The following is a 24,225-nucleotide window of genomic DNA, read 5'->3' on the forward strand; positions in this document are numbered from 1 at the left end:
AAATATGACCTTACTTTAGTAAATCCATGCTGTTCCTTGCAAAGTATAACTTGTCTGTCAGCATATTTCGGTATGAAAGTTCTATAGGTTCTCCATTCAAATCCTCTTATGGGCATAGATGAGTTTCATTATCAGCAATGCACATAGGCATGAACATTATCCTCTTCAAGGCACAACAAGATCTAAACAAATTAACAACTTAGCTGGGCAACATCATATATCCATAAACTTACAGGAATTGTCATCTCACCTAGTTTGAGGCCATAGGAAACAATATTTGAGAACTTCCCCACCACTCTACTGTCTTTAATGTAGTTCATAAACCATACATTGCAGACACCTGATTTTGGGTGTATTCAGTATATAAGCTGTAGTCCCTCTAGTTTTTAAAAACTAGGATTACCATACAATAAGCACACAAGAATCAAAACTAGATTCTTGTGTGCTTATTAAATCTGGAAATGTACAGTTTTGAATTGTGATAATTTTTAATGTTATTAAGAATTGACTACTGTACTTTATTTTATTGGTACATAGTTGGTTTTCATAATTATCAATATACAGCAATCTTATATAGTATTTGCTATGTTTTAAATCATTATTAGGTGCCTTTCTTGTGCCTTACTTCATCATGCTGTTTCTTTGTGGAATGCCATTATTCTTCATGGAGGTAGCACTTGGACAGTTCACCAGTTTAGGTGCTATTACTGTCTTCAAAATAAGTCCCATATTTAAAGGTAGGTAGTATTTCAGTATAGTTTACATTTAGGTGCAATATTTATGTATTTATCTGTTTACTTAAATTTATATGGTTTATATTTGCAAGACTGTATAATAATAAGTAGACTTGATTAGGTTATCTTTTAGAGATAGCTTTTGGAATTTTGGGATAGTATAAATTTCAGTTAATATTGCAAATTTCAAATAAAAAATGTTTGAAATTTGCAGTATTAATTGATAATCTTATATTTAGTTAGAACTCCCATCACTGAAATAGATTTTCCAGTCAACCTAGATAGGAAAAACTAGCATGCTTGCCTAGAAATACTTTACTGAAAACAGTAAGCCAGAAAGATTGTGAACACTAAAAATAACTTAAGAAGAGACCTGAAGTTCAGTTATTTAGTATTATCACTGAGATAATTAAAGTCGTAAGATCAGTATGCTATACCTGTCAGTTGTACATTTTTAAGCTAGGTTGTGTTCTTGAGAGGAGGGGAAAAAACTAGCATTTATTGCATTTGAAAGGATATAAGGAAAGTGCTTCACTTTCTTTGAAAACAACTAACTTGATCTTAGTTGAAAAAGGCTTATTAAAGTTCTCTAAGCTATTAGAGGGAATTTAAACACAGGGCTTTTCACTTGCAGAGTTTGAATAATTGTTCCATCTGTATTGCAGATTAATTGGAGGAAGAAGCACTATCATCATCATCAAATTCCTGACATGGACTCTCAGAGGGTGCACAGGATATTATGATAGTACTACATGAAAAAAGTTACATCATTACTAACTTCCTATTGACAACTTTCATCCAAATTAATCTGTTATCTGTCAAGAGTCCAACATTATATTTCTCTTTCTTAAGGTACCTTTTGCTGTATCAATCCACCTACAGCTTAATCTTCCTCTGGTTCTTTTTCTTGAGATCCTGGCAAAGTATGCTTGTTTTGCTAACCTTTCCTCTTCCATTCTGATTAAGTGGCGATATCATCTGAGATTAGTTCTACTAACACATTCCTCAATGCCAAGTAACATTTTAATATGATACTGCCATGGATGCCTGTTTACTCCACTAATCTTTCTCAGAACTCTCATATCTGTTGTCTCCAGTCTAACCCAACTCTCAGATCCATAAGTTAAAATTGGTTTGAACACTGTCTTGTATATATCTAGTGTAGTGTAGTGTTTTGACTAATTTCTCTGTTATTCTGTATACATTTATTCAGTTGACTTCTTACCATACCAGCTTTGCTAATTCTGTTGTCTATTTCCATATTTAATTTACCATCTTCACTCAAAATTGTTCTTAAATATTTTACTTGTTCTATAGGTTCTTTATTTGTTTTCCATTCAGAGTGGAATTGATGATTTCAGTGTTTCTGTCAATTTTCATTATCTTTGTCTTTTTATGCTGATTTTCATACCAAATTTATCATCATCACTGAATTCCTGCCATGTACCCTCCAGAAGTGTATAGGATAGTATGAGAGTACTACATGAAAAACTTATATCATTACTAACTTCCTATCAACAATTTTCCTCCAAATCAATCTGTTATCTATCAAGCATCAACATTATCAGATCTTATATTTCTTCTTCTAAGGTACTTTTTACTGTATCAATCCACCTATATCTTGGTCTTCCTCTGGGGTCTTTTTCCTGCCGGCCTGGCAGAGAACATTTGTTTTGCTAATCTTTTCTCTCCCATTCTGTTTAAGCGACCATACCACCTGAGATTAGCTCTGCTAACATATTCCTGGATTCTAACAATGTTAATTCTTTCCTAATATCCTCGTTTTTAATACGATATTGCCACTGATGCCATCCCTAATTTTTACATGTTTACAATAAAATGCATTTTACATTTTTACAATAAAGTTATATTTTGCATCTGTGGTTTTTCTTATTTTGGACAGTTAGGAGATCTCTGGCAGTTCATTGTATTGATCATGTGAAATACATCAAGTATCACTGGCCTGGTTGGATAATTGTTTAGCACTTTTGCTTTCCACTTTAGTTCAAATGCTACTCTGACATGAATGTTTATGAACATCTTTAGGTGGTAGATGAATTTCATTGCCTTATGTGACATGACCACTTTGTTTTTTAGAAGCCTGAAGTTGCTTGAAAAAAATTCCATGTTTGTCTTTACTGTAGGGTTTCTGTATTACATGGTACTAGTATATGATAGGTTTATAGCCTTTCATGGGTGATATTTACATAAAAATATCACAAGTTACAACAGCCGATTTATCTAACATGCTATTATCTCCATGTACATATGCATGCACACACAAAGTTTACTGGAAGGTGGCTAAAGTACTATGTAAGAGCAGTTCATGGAAAGACTGTATAAAGAAATTGGTGCAAACATTACTATGCCATCTAGATACAGACAGATCTGATGGACTGTGCATATCCCCATTATGGGAAGTAGCATTACTTAACACTACTTATAAATTTTAATTTCATTTTTTTAAGAATTCATGTTAACTTTTTTGTTACCTTTGTTTTGTTATTGCTAGAATATAATTAGCACTGTGTCAATTTTGTTACAATGTGTATTGCCCCTTTCACATTGTTGGCCTCACTTTCATTTATGCTTGTTATTGGTCCATTATTTTAAACCGCTATATGTGCTGAGGATGCTTGTGAAATGATGAACATTTTATTAATAAAATATTTTCTTCAGTAAAATAATGCTTTTTTTTTTTTTTAATTCTTGCTTACTTATGATACTGAATTTATTTTGTTGTAAATCTATTTTTCTCCCCTTCTCTTTTAATAGGTGCAGGTTATGCTACAGTTGCAATATGCATTCTCCTGGCAGTCTATTATAATGTCATCATTTGTTATATTCTGTTTTACCTTTCACAATCTTTTACATCTGTTCTTCCATGGGAAACTTGTAACAATGAATGGAATACTCCTAACTGCACTATATCATATAAGATGAACCATGAAGTACAGATCACTTCCAGTAATGGGTCAAATGAACTAAATAATACAATTATTGGAAATGCAATGACAGATGACTTGCAAAATGAAACATTTTCTCATGTTACTTTATTGAACAAGACTTTTCAAAATCTGCATACGCCATCACACGAGTATTTTTAGTAAGTATACATCCATCTTTATCTGATTTATTGTGAGTTGGCAGTTTAACTTTTGATTCACTTACTCAGTCATCATTCATATCAAATGTATTACTCATAATACAAGTAAAACAAGCACTTAAATGTGTACTCTTTTATTAGTGATTCAGAAGCATGGCTTGGTAACTATCAGTAGAATGCAATTTTTATTTGATAGAGCTTTTATATGAAAATAATTTATTGGAATCCTGAAGTGACTTGGAAAAAAAAAAGTACCATGTTTGGTCTCTTGAGCAGGAGTTCTAGATTATGTAACTCTTAGCTAGCCACAATACTAAATATGCAATAGATTTTCAGACTTATTTTTATGGGTGAGATTGGCATTAAATACTCAAAAAAAACTTTCTTCTTATTGTTATTGCTGTACTGAATTGCATGAAATTGAAAACACTAGGAAAAAGAGTTATGATGGATGAGAGGTGAAGTTCAGAGGGCATATTGCAAAAGTTGGCAAAATAGTCCAAAGGATTACTTGGATGTTGAAGAACATGCTGACAAGTAAAGGTCAAGATTAGCTGTATCTTGACTACTGTGCTCAGATCCTGTTACTTGGGTTTCTTGGGAATCAGGAGATGGTAAAGAGGATCCACAGATAATTAAAAAACTTTTTTGTAGGTTTCATCAAGTGCTGCTTTTAACATAATTTCATTATATATTCCAATTATTGCATTCTGTATGTGTTATTTTAAGATGAATGGAGAAACACCTTTTTATTAATAAATAAGTCTTGGAGGCCTAAAGGTAGCTTGGAAAAGAGCTCTGTTTAACCAGATTATCTGCCCACTCTCTCATCCAGTGTACTAAAGTGGTTTGAGCTTACACCCTTTGTCATTTCAGTATCCTTTTTGTTATTTATGAATATGAACATATTTAACTGATGGATTATAAGTTTCATGGAAGTATATTTTTGCACCTTACTAATGTAGTACAGACATAGGTTAACACAGATCAGACTTGGATTCCATCATTTTTATGACCCCCTAATTTTTATTTAGCAGAATGCACTGATCTCTCACCATAGCAAACTATTGAAAAGTTCTGACTAAATCCCCATATCATCAGTGCTATACTAAAGATAATTTATCATTGCAAATCTTCTGCTATAAGAAATTAATCCTTTGATCCCTATAAATTTATTATGGTGGAAGTTCACCATAGAAGCATAAATACTACTAAAAGAATGATAGGCATGCTTACAAATAATTCCAAGAAGGGATGGAGGAGAGAGGGGATGGGATATATATATATATATATATATATATATATATATACATACACACATACAGTAGCGAACAAATTAATCCGAACACTTGCATTTTAAAGAAAAATTTTAATCGCAAGAAACTAAGTATACAAATTAAACATTAACTTTACCTAATAATTTATATGTGCTCCTCTGTTTCTGATTAGTTCATTAATCACTTAGGCATGGACTCTACCAAACATAGAATATATTTTTTTTTTATTTCTGCATCTCAAAACGATACTTTTATAATGGATTGTATTAAGTTATCGTTTGTGACAAATATTCTGTTGGGTTAATGTCAGGAGAGTTACCTGGCCACTGAAGCAATTGGATGTTATGATTTTGCTTTGTGGGACAAAAAAAAAACAACGAGTTTCTGGAGGAAAAATCCTGCAACTTCCATATGAGACTGGCAAACTCACCTTCAGTTGAAAAGCTGTGATAAAAGTTCTTCATATCCTAGACAGGATTCAAACCTAGCTCTTTCCAATACAAAGGACATGTTGAAACCAACTAAGCTATGGAGGCTGCATATCATGGATACAATTCCTAATTAATTTTTCCATTATATCTATAATGCTAATATTTCTAATAGATCTACAATTCTGCACTTTGTGTGAGAAATCACAGTTATGAATTTTAGTGAATCATCAAAGATTATCAAAAGTGAATTGCTTAACCCTAACATATATCTACTTACTGCCAAAAGAGATACTATCCCTGCTTGAACTAAATCAATTGTCAAATCACTTAAGACATCAAGATTTTTTCCTTCTTCTGTGTCTGCACTTTTTAATCCTCCACCAACAGATTATGCCACCTACCACCCACTGAGTATTTTGTCTGTTAATGGTGTGTGTGCATTCTCTGGCCAATTTACCCGTGTGCTGAATGAAAAATCTGAATTTCTGGGGAAAAAAAAAACCTGTTACTTACCTACTTCCATATGATATCAGGTAATCCTTCATTTGAAAAAGTCATAAAGATTCCTCTCATTATGATAAGAGGAACTGAAGGGTGCAGCATCATTTCTTCCAACTGCACTACAGAGGCTTATGGATTACATAGTTTAGTTAGTAATAAAGCCAAGTTGATCAGTTGCTAGCAACTATAGATATGAAATCTGAGAAAAATTAGGAGTGAACCAATGGCATCACTGCAGAATCATGTTAAAATTATTAGAAAGGAATGTATGAGCAGAGCTAATTTAAGGTGGTATGGTCCCTTAAACAAAATGGGATGGGTAAAGTTAGCAAAAATCTGGTTGATATCAGGATGCCAAGAAAAAACAGATCCAGAAGAAGAGAAGATTTGGATGGATTAATGCAATTAGAGCATCTGAGAAGATGAAAATATAAGATCTCACAACATTGCAGTACTGACAAATTACCAATTATTTTAGAAAAAAAGTTTGATAGAATGGTAATAATGTAAACTCAGTTATCTACTACTATAGTTCTCCCACCGATTAGAGGTCCCTCGACACTTCTGCGCATGTCAGAAAAAGGAGAATCCAATCCGATAATTGGGTAATCAATCTGTCTTCTGGGATGTGTTTGTTTATTATTACAGGTCGGAAAATTTAGCTTTTCTTTTACGAACATTGTAGTTTTTAAAGTGTAACTATTTTGCTTGTATAACAATTGGAAAAATGTACGTAGAGTATTAACAAAATTAAAAAAGGTATAGCATAAAACAAAAATTTAACTAAGTTTATTTTTAAGAAAGTTTTCTATAAAATAAAAATAATTATACAGAAAAACAGAAATTTTTTCAAATGAACTTATATATTCTAAACTTAATGTCCTAAACCAATTAATTATTTATGACTTGTTGTGACTCTTTTAACAAACCCATGCAAAAAAAGGTTGGAAAAAAATACCATTATCAAATCCTTTTAATCTTCAGAGTCATCTGAATCGGTGTCCGAATCGCCATCACTTTCACTTAAACTGATCACCAAAGGTTTGCATAATTCTTCGATAATTCCGTCTCTGTCCCAATACATATTTTCCAATGAGGTGACATGAAAGCAATATTTTCCCCAGTTTTGAATGTAATACTTTCAATCGCCTGTTCTGAAAGCTTAAAAAGTTTCGACATGTCAATATCTCGTTACGTTGCGATGGCAAATGAAACTTTTCACTTCTGCCCAAACATACTCAATAGCATTAATATCGTAATGATATGGTGGAGCCTCAAAGCTAGAAATCCATGCTCTTTGAGCATCGTGTCGAATTTAAATAGTTAGTTGTGGGCGATTTTCTTTTGACCAAATTAAGCAATTCAATTTTTCGCATATCTGGGGAATGAGAAATGTTATTTGCAGAGAGCCAATCCATAAGAACTTGCTTCTTATTAGACCAATTTGGAACTTTGTTTAATCGAATAGAGTGATATGAAGCGTTATCAATTATAACAACAGCATTCTTCTGCCCACTTTTCGAAGATCATAGAATTCATTTGCCTATGGTGATTGGCTTTGTATAGTAAGTCTGAATTCGGTAAAAAACCCATTTCTCCACCTGCACACAAAATTATTATGCGGCATGAGGCATTTCCAGTTTGTAGCATGCCACATTCTTCTTTAGACTGCCAACATTTTCCATAAGTTAAATTACTATCAATCCACGTTTCATCTAGATACACAATCGGTCTTATTGCTTTCAAATACTGCGTTCTAGATAAAACAATGTCACTTCGCTCCATGATAAGTTTCCTTTTATTCTGGGACTTTTTAAAACAAAATCCGATTTCATGAAGTATTTTCCTTAAAGTTTCTCTTTTCCAAGGAAAATTAATTTTTTCTTTAAGCACAGGAATCAATTTCGGAACAGTTGGCACTCTTTTCTCGACTACGTAAAATTCGTGAATAGTTCTTATAACGTCTACATCAAAAGCATTCAAAGCTACAGTTTCGGTGGTTTTCTTTACTCTGGCACTTTTTTTTTTTTTTTTGGAGATTTAAATTTTGGCTTACCTTCACCTTTTGATTCCCTATGAATTCTTTTAACAGTCGACCTCGATACGCCCGCAATTGCACTTGCACGTTTTATGACTTGAGAAAGAGGAACAAGGAGACGATCTTTTTCTCAGAATATCAGCACATTATTCAATATTCTTTTGCAAGAGCTACTGAAACGTTTAACAACAGAACTTGTTGACTGTACTGGATCCATCATACAAATTAATAATAAAAAAATAATGCAAAAAAGCGACAACAACAAAAATCAAGCTAGCACTAGTACAGCGACAGACGTGATTTCGCATGTTGGCGACCAATTCATACATCCTTCATTTCCATGAATCGACTATTCTTGGCAAAATGCCAAGGAGAGATCTACAAGCGGTGGGTGAACTATATCATAATATCCTGTACACCTCTTGAGAGTGCATAGTAGAAATTTGATGATGAAATGGTTATGCTTAATTCATTTCTGTTATCTGCTGACCTGAGATTTTTTACAAAATTTATTCATTAGAATAAACTCAGATGTTAAATTATGCAAACTGTGCAATTTTGAAGTGTAACTTATTTTGAGCATTGTACCTTAGTTAATATGATTAATTAATTAATATCCTTGATTAAATCAAGATACAGTCGAGAGGGTGTAAAGGAGATTGTTAAAAATGATATCAGGACTGGGGAATGTAGATTATGAGGAGAGATTGAGAATTTGTGGACTGCAGATGCTAGCAAATGAGAGAAAGAAGGGTAATATGGAAAAATCTACAAACATCTGAAAAGATCATACAGGATACCAGTAAAGGGAATTTTTCATTTATGGAGGGTGGTGAGAGGACTATTACAATATTCCAAGAACATAGAATATTGTAAACTTCAGGATGTTTATTGAAAGGGTTGTGATCAGGTGAATGGGTTTGAAAACCACTCTTATGTCATGAGATTTCAGGAGATTTGCGATTTTGAGAAAAAAATCTACCAATATGAGAGATGGAAACTGAGAATCTGTAGCAAATGTCAGTAGTCTGTTGTGGAAGAGGAAATTGCCAATCTTCTGAAATCTCATGCCATAAGAGTGGCTTTCAGCCCATTGTGACTATACAAGCTCTGCTACATTCACCTAAGGATCCCAACCCTTTCAACAAACATCCTGGAGTTTACAATATTCCATGTTCTTGTGGCCTTGCTTACATAAGGCAAACATCTAGAAATTTGGAAATTAGACAAAAAGAACTTATTGGAGACATTAATGACAACAGAAGATAGCTTAGGCCCAGCTTTCCACATCTTCCACTCTCATCAGAATACTGAATGAGACAACAGCTCCATGCCTTACATAGAATGCAACTTTAGTTCCCACAACATCAAAGAGGCTATGATGGTTATCCACTCACAAGGCACACCCAACAGAAACCAAGGAATGATTTTATGTGATATTTGGAAGTTACTTATCTTTGAATATGTCATACTTTAACTTTTCTGCAAACTATCATGCATACCTACTGAACAATGACTGCCTGTGCCAGCTTCCACGCTTGATATGTTTCTGTTTTTTGACTTTTGTGTAATTGTTCTTACATGTTTGGTTTTAGTGATGTAATGGTGTATGTTTACTGCTTATTGTATTTTTTAAATTTTATTTTTATTTATTTTTTGTTCTTCTTAACCTAGAGGAGCCACTAGCATATGTAGCAAAACTAGTTGGTTTAACTATTTATATTATCACAACCTATTAAACTTGGTGTCAGTTATCATTTGTGGAGTTCCTTTTTTATCACTTCTCCTCTTAATCTTAATTACCTTTCCAATGTCAAACGATCAATATCACAGAAGCATTCTAGGTTAAGTAATATGGTCCATCACTAATTTCTCTGTTATGAAATCCAATATCCTTCTAGTAGGTTCACATTTACTTACTTGTTACTTCAAATAACGATTATGAAGTTTTTCCAAAAATTTACTGTCTGCTTATTATTATTTTTCTTTCTCCTTTATCAACTTTATTACAATTTCTTTCCCTTTATTTATACTCTACTTTTCTTTAGCTTTTTAATGAGATAAAAATGTTATAGTATGCCCACATTTTGTAGAGCTCTGCTTGGCTTTCTGCCAAGAATAGTCGATTCATGCTGAAGGGGAGAAAGAAATGAAGGATGTACAAATTGGTCGCCAACATGCTAAATCACATGCTTTCTTGTCTGTTGCTATACTAGTTTAAAAACTACAATGTTCGTAAAAGAAAAGCTAAATTTTCCGACCTGTAATAATAAACAAACTCATCCCATAAGACGGATTGATTACCCTATTATCGGAATGGATTCTCCTTTTTGTGACATGCGTAGAAGTGTCGTAGGGTCTTGAATCTGTGGGTGTACTATATCACTACTACTTGCACTGTATCATCAATCGCATTTTAAATCTATCCTAATAAGGAGTAATATTTATGTATTGAGATCAAGAATTAAAGATCAAAGTCTGATGTGCAGAAAGATCTAATAAGCGATTTCCAAATATCACATATGATCATTCATTGATTTCTGTTGCGCCTTGTGTCCGCGCAGTTAGCCTAGTGGCTTTGCACTTCGCAACCATATGCCTGGGGAAAGGAGTGTCCTAGGTTCGATTCCTGTCGCCGATGTGAGGAGCTTAAGGATCTTCCTCAGCCATAGCCAAGTTAGCCGGTCTTGGGCATGGACAGCAGGGTTTTTCATCCCGCAAGCAGGCAAACTGGCCCCGTGAACACACACGGATCTACAGCCATAAATACTTAACCCCCCCCCCCCATGAGGGGGCTCAACTCGCCCCAATAGGGACCGGGGAGGAAACTCCATATGAATAAATAAATAAAAAAATTGAGCCTTGTGAGTGGATGACTATAGTATATTATTTTATGTTGCAGGCAGTGAAGTTGTCCTCTGTGTAGGGCATGGAGCTCTTATCTCATTCGGGGTTATGATGTGTGTGGGATAAATGAAAAACTAGACCTGCTGTCTTCTCTGGTGTTATTAACATTTGCAATATGCTCTTTTTTTTTTCTGATTTCCAAACTTATTCATGGAAAACTTGGAGCAACATTTCCTCACATCTACAAACAAAAAAAGCCTTCAATATGGTGAAGATATGTAGATGATATCTTCATCACCTGGAAATACAGTGTTGCTGAGGCGCATGATTTTTTTTCGTTTATCAACTCCTTCCACCTTAAAATAAAATTCACTTTGGAACTTGAAAAGTAAAACTACTTAGATGTTTTAATTTAAAAAAAAAAAGCCAAAGGAAGCTTCTTTTTTAGTATATGCTGCAATCCTACTCATGCAGATCATTACCCACGTCATCCTCTTTGCACCATATGTCCAAAAACTAGTATTATAAATATGCTCAAGAAAAAGGCAATTTTTATTACAAGAGATGAAGACAAATTGAAGGAAAAATTACATTCTCTATTCCAAGTAATTCTGAGCAACAGATATTCTAAGAAAATGGTGCAAAGAATACTCTTCTCTATTCCTATTCCCCCCCCCCCAACCTAATCCTGACATTTTCTCTCAAGATCACCAGCATCCTCAAATCTCATGACATAAGAGTGGCTTTCAAGCCCATTTTGACTATATGTGGTTTATTAACATTTGTCTAAAGACCACAACCCTTTCAACAAACATCCTGGGGTTTATAATATTCCATGGACAGAGAGACGAATTCCTGATGATTGGAGTAGAGCGCTAATAGTACCATTTATATAAAAATGGAAATAAAACTGAATGTGAGAATTCTAGAGGTATTTCCCTACTGAATGTTCCTGGCAAGATCTATGCAACTATACTTGAGAAACGGTTGAGAAGAATTGTGGAAGAAAAGCTTGGTGAAGAACAAGCTGGATTATTCAGGTCAAATAGAGGCTTTCAGGATCAGATCTTCACTTTACGACAAATAGTCGAGAAATCATAGGAATATAACAAAGATCTGTATTTAAGTTTTGTCGATCTGGGAAAGGCATATGACAAGGTGCCAAGAGAGAAGCTATTCAATACACTACAGTTATATGGTGTCAATGGGGCATTATATCAAGCAATACTTAGTCTGTATTTGAGTTGTAAGTCAGCAGTTAGAATTGAAGGAAGTATAGGAAGATGGTTTCATGTTAAATCTACTGTGAGACAAGGATCTACATTATTCCCTCTGTTATTCATTATCTATATGGATCACATTATGAAGGAAAGTGGTATTAAACATGATTTCAGTATTGGAGATGTTAATGTCAGCTTTTTGCTTTATGCGGACGATGTTATACTTCTAAATAAATCCGCTACAAGTTTGCAAGATTCCCTGACTAAATTGAATAACTGTTGTAATAGATATGGTATGAAGGTCAGCATTAAAAAGACAAAGACAATGAAAATAGGTAGAATTGTTGAAAATGTCAACTGTGTTGTGAACGGGGAACCTGTGGAACAAGTAAAACATTTCAGCTACTTGGGCACGATTTTTAGTGAAGATGGTAAATTAAATATGGAACTAGACAACAGAATCAACAAAGCTGGTATGGTAGGAAGTCAATTGAATAAATTCATATGGAATAAGAGAGAAATTAGTCAGAACACTAAGTTAGCTGTATACAAGGCAGTGTTCAAACCAGTTTTAACTTATGGATCTGAGAGCCGGGTCACTTGACCAAAGACTGGTGACTGCATATATGAAAGTCCTGAGAAAGATTAGAGGCGTGAACAGATGGCATTAATGGCAATAGCATATTAAAAACGAGGCTATTAGGAAAGAACTTGACATTGTCAGCATCCAGGAATGTGTTAGCAGAGCTAATCTCAGGTGGTATGGTCACTTAAACAGAATGGGCAAGGAAAGATTAGCAAAACAATTGTTCTCTGCCAGGTTGGCAGGAAAACGACCCAGAGGAAGACCAAGATATAGGTGGACTGATACGGTACAAAGTACCTTAGACGATAGAAATGTAAGATCTGATAATGTTGGAGTCTTGACAAGTAACAGACTGATTTGGAGGAAAATTGTAGATAGGAAGTTAGTAATGATGTAAATTTTTTAATGGAGTACTATCATATCCTGTACACCCTTTGAGGGTAAATGTCAGGAATTCGATGATGATGTACTTCTAATCTTTCTTACTTAGGGTAGACATCTAGAAGAATTTTTTTTTGGAATTCAGACAAAAAGAGCATATTGGAGCCATCAATAACAGAATATACAGCTTGGGTCTAGCTTTTCATTTCTCCCATATACATCTTAACATCGAATGGGATAAGAGCTCCATGCCTTACAAGTGAAGTTGTCCTTACATAGAAGGACAACTTCAATGCCTGCAACATAAAAGAATCTCCTATGGGCATCTTCTCACAAGGTTCATTAGAAACCAAGGAATAATATGTGCAGTAGTGAGTAGTGTTCGTTCTAGCTCCTGATAAGATAAGTATTATTTTCAGTTATCGTTGATAAAATTACTTAATATTGCGTAGTTTTGTGTTCCTTGCGTATTTTAGTGTGTCTGTTTGTGTGTTTTTGGTGTGTTATAACTTATTTGATAAAACACGTTGCAAATAAGTATGGCATCTGTACGAAGGAAAATGGCGGCGGATTTCTCAGAGAATAAAAAAGATGAGATAGATGCATTGAGTGAAATGGATTTCTCAGAGAATAAAAAAGATGAGATAGATGCATTGTTGAATGGTGCGATAGAAAGGGCAAAACAGCAGCTAGAGTGCATGAACAAAAGTCGACTGAATGAACCAACCAATAATAAAAGGTATGACAGGAAAAATAGACGTATGAATGTGAACATGAACAAAATGAAGGATAGAGTGCTGTATGGAGACTCGTTAGTACAAGGTGTGTTAGTAGAGGATTTAACAAAAATGTACCAACCTGGTGCAACCATAAAGGATGTAACTGAGTGTATTAGAGAGCAAAAGGAAAGGGTGAAAGAAATGATTGTTGTGGCAGGTACGAATGATTTGAAAGGAGATAAAATGGAAATGATAGAAGACCTGAATGAATTGTTTGAGGTAGCAAAAGAAAAGAGTGAGAGAGTTAGAATGATTAGTCTTTTGCCACGGTATGACAGTGAAATGTTTAAAAGGATGGCCATAATTGCGAATGACTTTATGCGTGGGTTATGTATGACGAGTGGTGTGGAATTTGTGGACGTGTGGAGTGAGTTTGATGGGCAAAAGGATCTGTATAAGATGGATGGCTTGCATTTGAATGGTTACGGTGTAAGAAGACTTGAGAAAGTGTTGCTGAATGTAGTGGATGTGCCAATTCAGGGAAACTAGATTTGTTAAGGGGAGGGAGTAGATATACAGTCCTTAGGGAGGCAGTTGAATGTAAGAATGAATATAATATGCCAGAGCAAATAAGGACAACAAATCAGAGTGGGATAGTTATTATAAGGCATCAAGGTAGGGTTGGGGCTAATGGGGGTCTTAAATTCATGTACACTAATACTAGGAGTATTAGGAACAAGAAGGAAGAGTTTTTGGCCATGGTTGGCACTTCCAGACCACAGGTTATTGGTATTAGTGAGACATGGCTGACTGTAGATGATATAGCCAGTGGGATTGAATGTGATGGGTATAGTGTGTTCAGGAATGACAGAGAGAATAAAATGGGGGGAGGAGTATTGTTGATGATAGCTGATGAGCTACAGCCAAGGAGAATAGAAGTTGAATTGCAGGATAGAGAAAAGAGCACATTTGAGGCCATTTGGTGTGAGATTGTGGCTGGCAGAACTAAATATACAATTGGGTGCTGCTATAGACCAGGTGATGGAAAAGATGGTGGTGACAGTATGCACAAGCAAATAGAAGAAATGAGTGGAAGGAGGGTGATTATTATGGGAGATTTCAACTATGGTCGCATTGATTGGAGTGAGGAGAGGACACATGGGAGGAAGGAATTGGATTTTATGCGGTTATTAAGGGATAACTATCTGCGACAGCATGTAATGGAAAATACTAGGGGTCAGAGAGTGCTTGACCTAGTAATTACATCTGAGGATTTGGCTGTAACAAATATGACCATATTGCCACCAATTGGTGAGAGTGATCATAGGGTCTTGATTTGGGAGGTGGCTAAAGGTGTAGAATTTTCAATTAAGACAGGGTACATGTGGAATTGTCGGGCTGGAAAGTATGACAAGCTTAGGAGTTTGATTGGTTCAGTGCCATGGCATGTACAACTGCAAGGACTAGAAGTTGATAGTGCATGGGAGGTAGTTAAGAAGTGCTTGCATGAAGCAATGGCTGACTGTATACCTAGAGTCCGAATAATAAATCAACTAGGGGTTAAATGGATGAATAACACCATTAAGCTTGAGCTGCAAAAAAAGAAACAACTATGGAGGGAATTTAAGGAGAAAGGCGACCGGCAGGCACATGAACGGTATAAAGCGCAGGCCAGAAGGGTGACGAGTATGGTAAGAAAGGCAAAAAAGGATTACGAAAGAACATTGGCCATGCAGGCTAAAGAGAATCCTAAACAGTTTTTTAGATATGTAGCAAGTAAAAGGAAAAATGTACATGGCAGAATGATTTTAAAGAATGCTGATGGTAGGGAGGTAACTGAATCAATTGAGATAGTTGAGTTACTGAGTGAGCACTTTGCAAGAATATATCATCCAGGTGGCGACATTGCAGAAACGAATAAACCAGTAGATTATACGGGAATTGTGGTGAATGAAGTGGAGGTGAGTAGTCTATTGCATAACCTCAATGTCAATACATCTGTGGGATTGGATGGTATACCAGCTCGTGTTGTACGAGAAGCAGCTAAAGAATTGTCAGTACCCTTGGCCATTTTGTTTAATTTGAGTCTTGAGTCTGGGTTAGTCCCGAGTGGGTGGAAAGAGGGGAAAATAGTTCCGCTGCATAAAGGTGGTTCCAAGACTGCTGTTGTAAATTACCGACCGATTAGCATATCAGGAATCATTGTCAAGGTCTTAGAGAAATTAGTCAAGAAAAGAATACAGGATTGGATAGATGAAAATGGGATATTGTATGGGGGGGACAACATGGTTTTGTGAAGGGTAGATCATGCCTCAGTAACTTGCTCACGTATTATAACACAGTGACGGCTGAACTGGATAGGGGTAATGGGTTTACAGTAATACTACTGGACCTTGCCAAGGCCTTTGATAGGATACCACATGGAACCCTAATCAGTAAACTGGAGCAGATGGGGATAGATATAGGGTTGGTGAGATATAGATAGGAGGGTGGTTGAAGGAGAGATACCAGAGAGTGGTTTATTCAGGAGTGGAGTCTAAAAGACGTCTTGTGACTAGTGGAGTGCTGCAGGGCTCTGTTTTTGGACCACTGCTTTTCAATTTGTTTATCAATGATATTGGAAAGGATTTGAGAGGAAGTGTTCACTTGTTTGCTGATGATGCAAAGTTGGGTAGAGCAATTGTGAGTGCACAGGATGTCAAAATTTTACAGGATGATTTGGATAGTTTGGAGGACTGGGCTAGGAAAAATGGATGTCAATTTAATGTATCAAAGTGTAAGGTTATGCACTTTGGGGTGAAAAGAATAGCAGCAGTATATCGCATTGGTGGAACCGTACTCCAGGAGATTGATGAGGCCAGGGATTTGGGAGTGTTGGTGGATGGGGAGTTGAAGTTTAGGGGGGGGGGGGGGCACATTGCAAAAGTGACTAAAACAGCTCACCAAATCACTTGGCTTCTGAAAAATACTTTAACATGCAGAGACAAACAAGTTGTTGTTCCTCTGTATCGAGCCTTGATAAGACCCCATCTGGACTTCTGTGCCCAGTTATGGGCACCAGGGTTTCTTCGTGATGGGGAGGAAGTGGAGAGGGTCCAGAGACGAGTGACCAAGATGATAGCAGGTCTGTGGAATGAACCTTATGAGAATAGGTTGAGGATTTGTGGGTTGCAGAAATTGGAAGAGAGGCGAAGGAGGGGTGATATGATTGAGACATTCAAATTACTGAAGGGTTTTTATAAGATTGATCCAGAAGATATTTTTGAAAATATGACTGGTGGTGGGAGGACTAGGGGCCATGCATGGAAGCTGGGCAAGAGCGTGGTTGACAAGGGTGTTAGAGCTAGGTTTTTTACTTGGAGAGTGGCGAATGAGTGGAATAAGCTTCCAGAGTCTGTTGTGGGTGCTACGACCGTGAATGAGTTCAAGGCAAGGCATGATAGATACTGTGTGAATGTTGAAGAGTTGTTCTTGACATGATGTTAGGGCCTCCCTCGATGAGTCTGTCGACTCCTTGGAGTTTCCCGGAACAATAATAATAATAATATGTGAAATTTTGAAATTGCTCATTAGATATTTTTCACACATCAGACTTTAGCTTTCCAACTGTCATGCACATATTACTGAACAATATCTGACCTGTGCTAGCTTCCATGTTCCACATGTTTTCTGTATTTTAGTAATGTTACGGTTCATGTTAGCTTTTTATTGTAATTATTTTGTTCATCCTAATCCTAATCCAGAAGAAGCCACAAGTATATGCACCAAAACTAGTCAGTTTCATTTGTTTGCATTAATTTCAGCCAAATAAACCAAATGTATTCTTTCTTATAAATATTGTTTTTTTTATAATCAACAAAGAGTAAATCACATCAAACTCTAAGCACTTCAGTTTTACATCCCACATTTTATATACATATTTTTGCTCAGAAGCAGGTGGCGCTTAATTTATTCTACCATAAAAAATAACAGTGAATAAATTGTGTAAATAACTAATATAAGCAGTTCTTTTCAGTCGTTTCACTTTATTGCTAACAAAATACTTCACATTTATCATTGTTATATGCTACAGTTTTGAATACTGTTTGCATCATGCAGTAGTGTGTTGGTCTTCATTCCAAAATAGCATTCATATGTGAAAACTATTTTAAGTCTAATCTTCTTTTCGGACAGTGTTCTGAAGAATATCTATAACAAATATGTAAAACATAGAACCCACTTATGTTTTCGCCATCTTCATAGTCCTGATGATTCTGTAGACTGAATAGCTCCTTACATCTGTAGCATTTCTTCAGTTAACTTTCTTACACTCCTGGATATCTTCAGAGCTGGGATCATTGTGTATGTGAGACTCCAACCCACAGAAGGGTATAAACCCTATAGTAAATTAGTGCTTATTTATTCCTTTTTTTTTGTTTGTATTTTTATTTATTTTTACATAATCTGGAAACCTGCTCTAAGGACTTAACACAGAATAAGTGGGGCACTGGTCTCACACTGGGCAATGAAATTCATCTCTCATCTAAAGACATAATCACAAACATCCATGCTCACAGTGGGACTGCAGCTATTGTTGGAGAACAACTATGCTAACCACTCAACCAGCTAGGCTTCAGTATTCAGGGGTCACTCATATTTTGGTATCTGATTGGTATTAATTATTCATTATCACACAGACTGTACATTACACATCCACTCTTGACAGTTCAAGATAACTGTATTCTCTTTCTTTTATGGTATAGGTTTTTAAAAAGGACTCAACTCTGACACTGTTGTTATCTAGCACCTACTCTGTTCTTCACTCCACATTGGAACTGTACAATTAGGAAATGATACTGTAGCATTTGCTATAAATGACTAACATGTAATTTGCATTACTTTCTTTCTTAGTACATATTCTTGATACATTATCTTTGTTTATGGGGAGGGGGAATATTTTTAATAAAATGTATCAGTTTTTTTAAGGATCCTAAATATGTCTTCACCAGCTATATAAAAATTTAGTAGTGAAATGAATTGTTAGGCTATAATCAGAACTCGCTATAGCAAATATGTAGCTCTACTATGCCAGGAAAGTTTGTAAATTTTCTTTAGCATTCACATTATAAGACTTTAGCTGAGATTTTCCAATTCTTTGTTATATGAGTGACTTTGTAGTAATGGGATTTGCTATAGCAGGAGTTGACTGTATATCATGCATTAAATCATTGTTAATTTTTATTTCTACTAATTACTGAAATATTGACCTATCATTATGTAGTTTTACTACAATTTTTTTTTTGTATGATTATTAGACCTTTCATATCACAAAAAAAAAAAGAAAAATGCACATGAACAGTTTACAGTAATCTCTCAATTATCTGACCTTCAAATGAATGACCTTTCAATTAACCAATCCTTGAATGAACCAATCCGTGTACCAACTGACTTCTGATACAGCATCATGTCTTCGTTTCTCCAGTCCTTCAGTTATCCAGATGGCAAATTGCTGTCCTGCTATGGCAAATGAACTAATTGAAATCCTTTTTTTAAGCATTACATGGTGATCAGCATTCATTTTAAAAATTTATGGAATTTGCAGCCGTGTTAGAAAACTTTTATTATCCCGACGTTTCGATTTTCACATCAAGATCATCATCTGGAGCATACATCGATATACAAGACAAGCTGAGTTACATTATTAACTGTAAGCTAAAGAAACAATACTTTGATCACATGTTATTCTACTGGCATGACCTCTAGTGAATGGTCATGAATAGGTCATGCCAGTAGAATAACATGTGATCAAAGCATCGTTTCTTTAGCTTACAGTTAATAATGAGAACTAATAGAAACATTACAGACTATTCATTAGTCTTTATAAGGTTTGCAGTCAAGAGCAAAAATTGTTACCAACTTGTTTATCATTTGCTATGTATAATAGTCACCTACTTTAGAAAAACTTATTAGAGCATGAGCGACAATCAGCTAACATCCATTTATAAATTAACTTTATACTTGTCAAGAATAACCTTCCTTTTCATTCATCAGCCTCTCTATTTCCTGAAAATTACAACCTGTGGATATTCAGATTGATTCGTCCATTGTGCTTGAATGATTTATCCTCTTGTTCTATTGTGATAGAACAAGAGGATTCTATTTAAAAATAAAGCCAATAGGCTTCATTTCGGCGATGTAAAACATTTAAATTAAGGGGATATTAAATCCCACATGTGGGATTTAATATCCCCTTAATTTAAATAAGAGGATTCTATTTTTTTTTTCTTGGAATTCACATAGTTCAGTTTCTAAGTGCTAATAAAAATATATTAATTTAATTAAAAACCCATTAAAATATGCCGCATACTTAGAAATCTAATTCATGAGTAAGTTTCACACATTAATAGGTGTTAAAAGTTTGAAAAGTGATTCTGCAGAGTTAAGGGGAATCATTTTTTCAGATATTATTCAAGCTCTAAGGCTATATGTTTAACTATATGCATTTTTATTTTCTTATAGTATCAGTTGGTCTTTCCAGTATGCCATCATCATGATTAGATATATCCTTTAAAATTTCTTTTTAAAGCTATAAAAAAAGTAATTTTCTAAAATATGAAGCATTTTTATTATAACAGATTAAATTAAAATCAATGAATGCAAATATATTTGCATAAATATTTAATTATTCAAAATAAGAATTGTTTATGAATTTATTATTTCTTTCAACAGATTTTCACTATATTAATAATAATAAAAAAAAAACTAATAGAAATGCTGTTACAAACAAATTGACAAGCACCCTACTCATTGTTTCTTAGAGAGAGGGCAGATGAATCTATAAAACATGCAAAGTCAGATGTTTAAATTACAATTAGAGGCATGCAGATCAGACATATTTAATGAAGTTAATGGATGACAGTTGTAGAATGGTAACTGCTGCAGAAGACATAGGTTGAGGTATTCAGTGATCAATTTATAAGGGTGTTTCATCCTGATCCAGGTGGAATCATGAGGAAATCAAGTGTTGAGGACATTGGAGGGGATGGCTTAATTGTGAGAGTGAGTAGGAGGTATTTGAGAAAATAAATAATCTTGATGCCAATAAGGCGATAGGATTAGATGACACATCACCGCGCATCTTAAGGGAATGTTCCAGGGAATTGGCAGTAGCATTGGCATGCCTGTTTAATACAAGTTTTACGACTGCACAGGTTCCAAGGGAGTGGAAGGAGGATAAAATTGTTCCACTGCATAAAGGTGGTGATAAGGCTGTAGCTTCAAATTATAGGTGGGTTTGTATATCGGGAGTTGTGGTGAAGATACTGGAGAGATTGGTGAGAAATAGGACACAAAAATGGGTTGATAACAGCAGTATTTTCTGTGGTTATCAGCATGGGTTTGTTAAGGAGAGATCATGTTTCACTAACTTATGTACTATAACAAGGCGGCAAATACCTTGGACAGGGGAGATGCGTATACAGTGGTGTATTTAGATTTTGCAAAGGCTTTTAACAGACTGTCGCACAACAAGCTCTTAAATAATGTGAAACAGATGGGATTGGATAATAGACTTCTCAGTTGGATCAGTGGCAGTCTGTTGGATAGGTATCAGAAAGTTGTATATGGGGGTGCAGTATCCTGAAAGAGAAAGGTCACTCGTAGTGTGCCGCAAGGGTCAGTTTTGAGGCCATTGTTGTTCAGTTTGCATGTTAATGATATTGGGATGGGTTTAACTAGTGACATGCAGCTGTTTGCAGATGTTGCATAACTGGGGAGAGCAATGTCAAGTGGATGTTATGGCCTTACAAGAGGATTTGAATAGATTGCATGAATGGACAGGTAAGTGGAACTGCCAGTTCAGTGTTGCAAAGTGTAAGGTTTTGAGATTTCATAAGCAATGATGGGATGCAAAGCATACATTTGGCGGAGAACTTTTAACGGAAGTAGAGGAGATGAGAAATCTAGGAGTGATGGTGGACAAGGATCTGAAATTCAGGAGCCACATTGCAGAAGTTGTGAAGACATCACATCGGATAATGGTAATGATGCGGAGGACCCTCATGCAGAAATAGAGAGGTTTTGATGCCATTGTATAAGGCCTTGATCAGGCCTTATACGGATTATTGTGCACAGATTTAGTCGCCGGGTTTTTGTGGCAACTAAATCTATGCACAATAATCCATATGAGGCCTGATCAAGTCTTTGGAATGTGAAGTACGAGGACAGATTGAGAGAATGTAAGTTGCAGAGCCTTGTGAATAGGGAGAAGAGGGGAGGATATGATTGAGACATATAAGCTAGTCAGGGGTTGTTATCAAGTCGACGTGAAAAAAATTTTTCATAGAATGGGAGTGGGAGGGAATAGAACGAGGCCATTGCTGGAAACTGTACAAGGAGGGTGTGAGGAGTAGGTTCTTTGCATGGAGAGTGGTTGGTGAGTGGAATGCATTGCCTAAGGTGTTGTGGATGTCGACATGTTGAATTGGTTTAAAGCATGGTTGGATGAGTATTGTGTGCAATAGTGTGTACCTCCCATGATGAGTCTCTGACTCCATGGAGGTCAAATGTTAATAATAATAATAATATTTAATTACTTATAAAGAAACTCTACAGATGTATTTAGTATTATGTACCTTTATTTGTAGAAAGTTGAAACTTCACTACAAGAATGCCTAATAACCATTGTGCTCTGATTTATTACCTTAAGGATATCTTGATTTAGATTTCTAGTTAGTATTTTCATTCCACAAGGAATTGACTTGCCAGTAATTTGCTATGATGAATATCCTGTTATGATAGACTACTAAATGTGCTTGTTCATCGGTTGTGCTAAGGGCCCAAGGAATTTTCAAGGATTTTTTTTTCTTGACAGTTTGGAGAAAGATAGATAGAATATATCCCTATAAAACAGTTTTGAATTTCTACATAAGAGAAAATAACCGCACTCTTCATTCATCTTCATCTTGTTGTTTTTCTTCTCATGCACTATAGATCTAGCTATAAAGCTAGAAAAAATGCAGAGATTCATACATTCCATGTACTGCCCGGAATGAGATGTCTAGAGATATCCTAATTTATTTTTATATTTACAGTTTGGGCTGATAGCTCAACATAGCATGAGAGAAGTGAACCATGAAGATTTGAAAATGTTGGACTGTTTTTCATGTAATTATACATGATAAACAGCCCAATGTATAATAGGATAGTTGCTTTTAGTAAGTCTTGTTTGTCCTCATTCTGTTTGAAAGTCTCCTTTTTTCATAGTTGTGTGCTACGAAAACCTTTTTGGTGGCTTTCAGTAATAACATGGAGAAGAAATTTATTTGCTAGATTATTTAAAGATAAGTTTCTGATGGGATTGTGGTAGTTGCTGTAAGTCAAAGATCATGCACATAATAGTGTGTAATAGTGTAACTGTAATATTACATAGTGACACTTTCATAGGAATTTAAATCAGTTCCAAAATAGCACAAAGAAGTCATTTGTTATTGCTCCATTTCTACTTGATTTTTAGTGTGGGAGAGGAATTTATACAATATCATGATTTGATATTCATTTAGCGAGATATATTGTCAGCTTTGTTTTTCCTTTTTTGTTTCTCTTTTAACACTAACAGTACTAATTTTTTCCTTTTCAAATTTAGACTGTTCTTTAAGAATTTGGCTTTGTCTTAGACTGCCAACTCCTCTCTTCTCATCTTCATTTATCTATTTTATGAACATTTCACCTACAAATATTTATACCCTGTATGAATAGGTATGAATAAGTACTGTGTATTGATTAAAGTTAAAATACACTTGGAAACCTTGATCCATTTATAAAAATTGGTTTTTAGAGGAATTTTTTATAAGGTTTGGTAGTCCAGTAACTGGGGGGGGGGGGCTTTGTTCAGCAATGGATTGAAAATGGATGAGAAAGAAGAAGAGAAGAAGCCCAGTAACACACTCAAACCACCTTTAATCTCTGAATCAAGGTTTCCAGTTCATCTAACCCTTGACCACTCGACAATACTTATACATATTTATATATTTATGCAGAATAGGAATATTTTGTAGGCCTATTTACTGTGCATAAAAATAAATAAATAAAGATAAGAGAGGATATGAGCGAAAGATTAAGTCAGATTGTTAAAGACATTTAAATTTGAAAAGAAAAGTGTGAGAGGAAAAACTTGCTTTTTTTTTTTTTTCAGATTCCATCCTCATCCTATAAGACTTTTCTCAAAGCACATCTTGTAGCTATCACAAAACATGTTCTGTCCTCTATGCCTTTGTATACCAAAAAGGAGTAGGTAACACTGTATCCCTTATATTTTGGAATTGATTGGCAGCTGGTATCAATTTCTTTTGCTGTTGGAAAATTAGGTCAATCTCTAGCCAGCTTCCATAAATGAAAATCATATGGCA

At 35.1% G+C, this 24,225-nt stretch overlaps 1 protein-coding gene across 2 annotated transcripts in view; it reads left to right on the forward strand.

Annotated features, from left to right (window-relative positions):
• LOC150106890 (sodium-dependent proline transporter-like) overlaps positions 1 to 24,225 on the forward strand; it is a 196,563-nt gene that overhangs the window by 84,687 nt on the left and 87,651 nt on the right. For both annotated transcript variants that reach the window (XM_090392797.1, XM_090392796.1), the window contains 2 exons: positions 606 to 737; positions 3,510 to 3,840. In XM_090392797.1, the coding sequence (XP_090248923.1) occupies positions 606 to 737; positions 3,510 to 3,840 (463 nt within the window). The remainder of the gene's footprint in view (positions 1 to 605; positions 738 to 3,509; positions 3,841 to 24,225) is intronic.

The sequence above is a fragment of the Typopeltis vanoorti genome, chromosome 5, assembly GCF_054136105.1.
Source record: "Typopeltis vanoorti isolate ZY-2024b chromosome 5, IOZ_Tvanoo_1.0, whole genome shotgun sequence".
NCBI classification, from domain to species: Eukaryota; Metazoa; Arthropoda; class Arachnida; order Uropygi; family Thelyphonidae; genus Typopeltis; species Typopeltis vanoorti.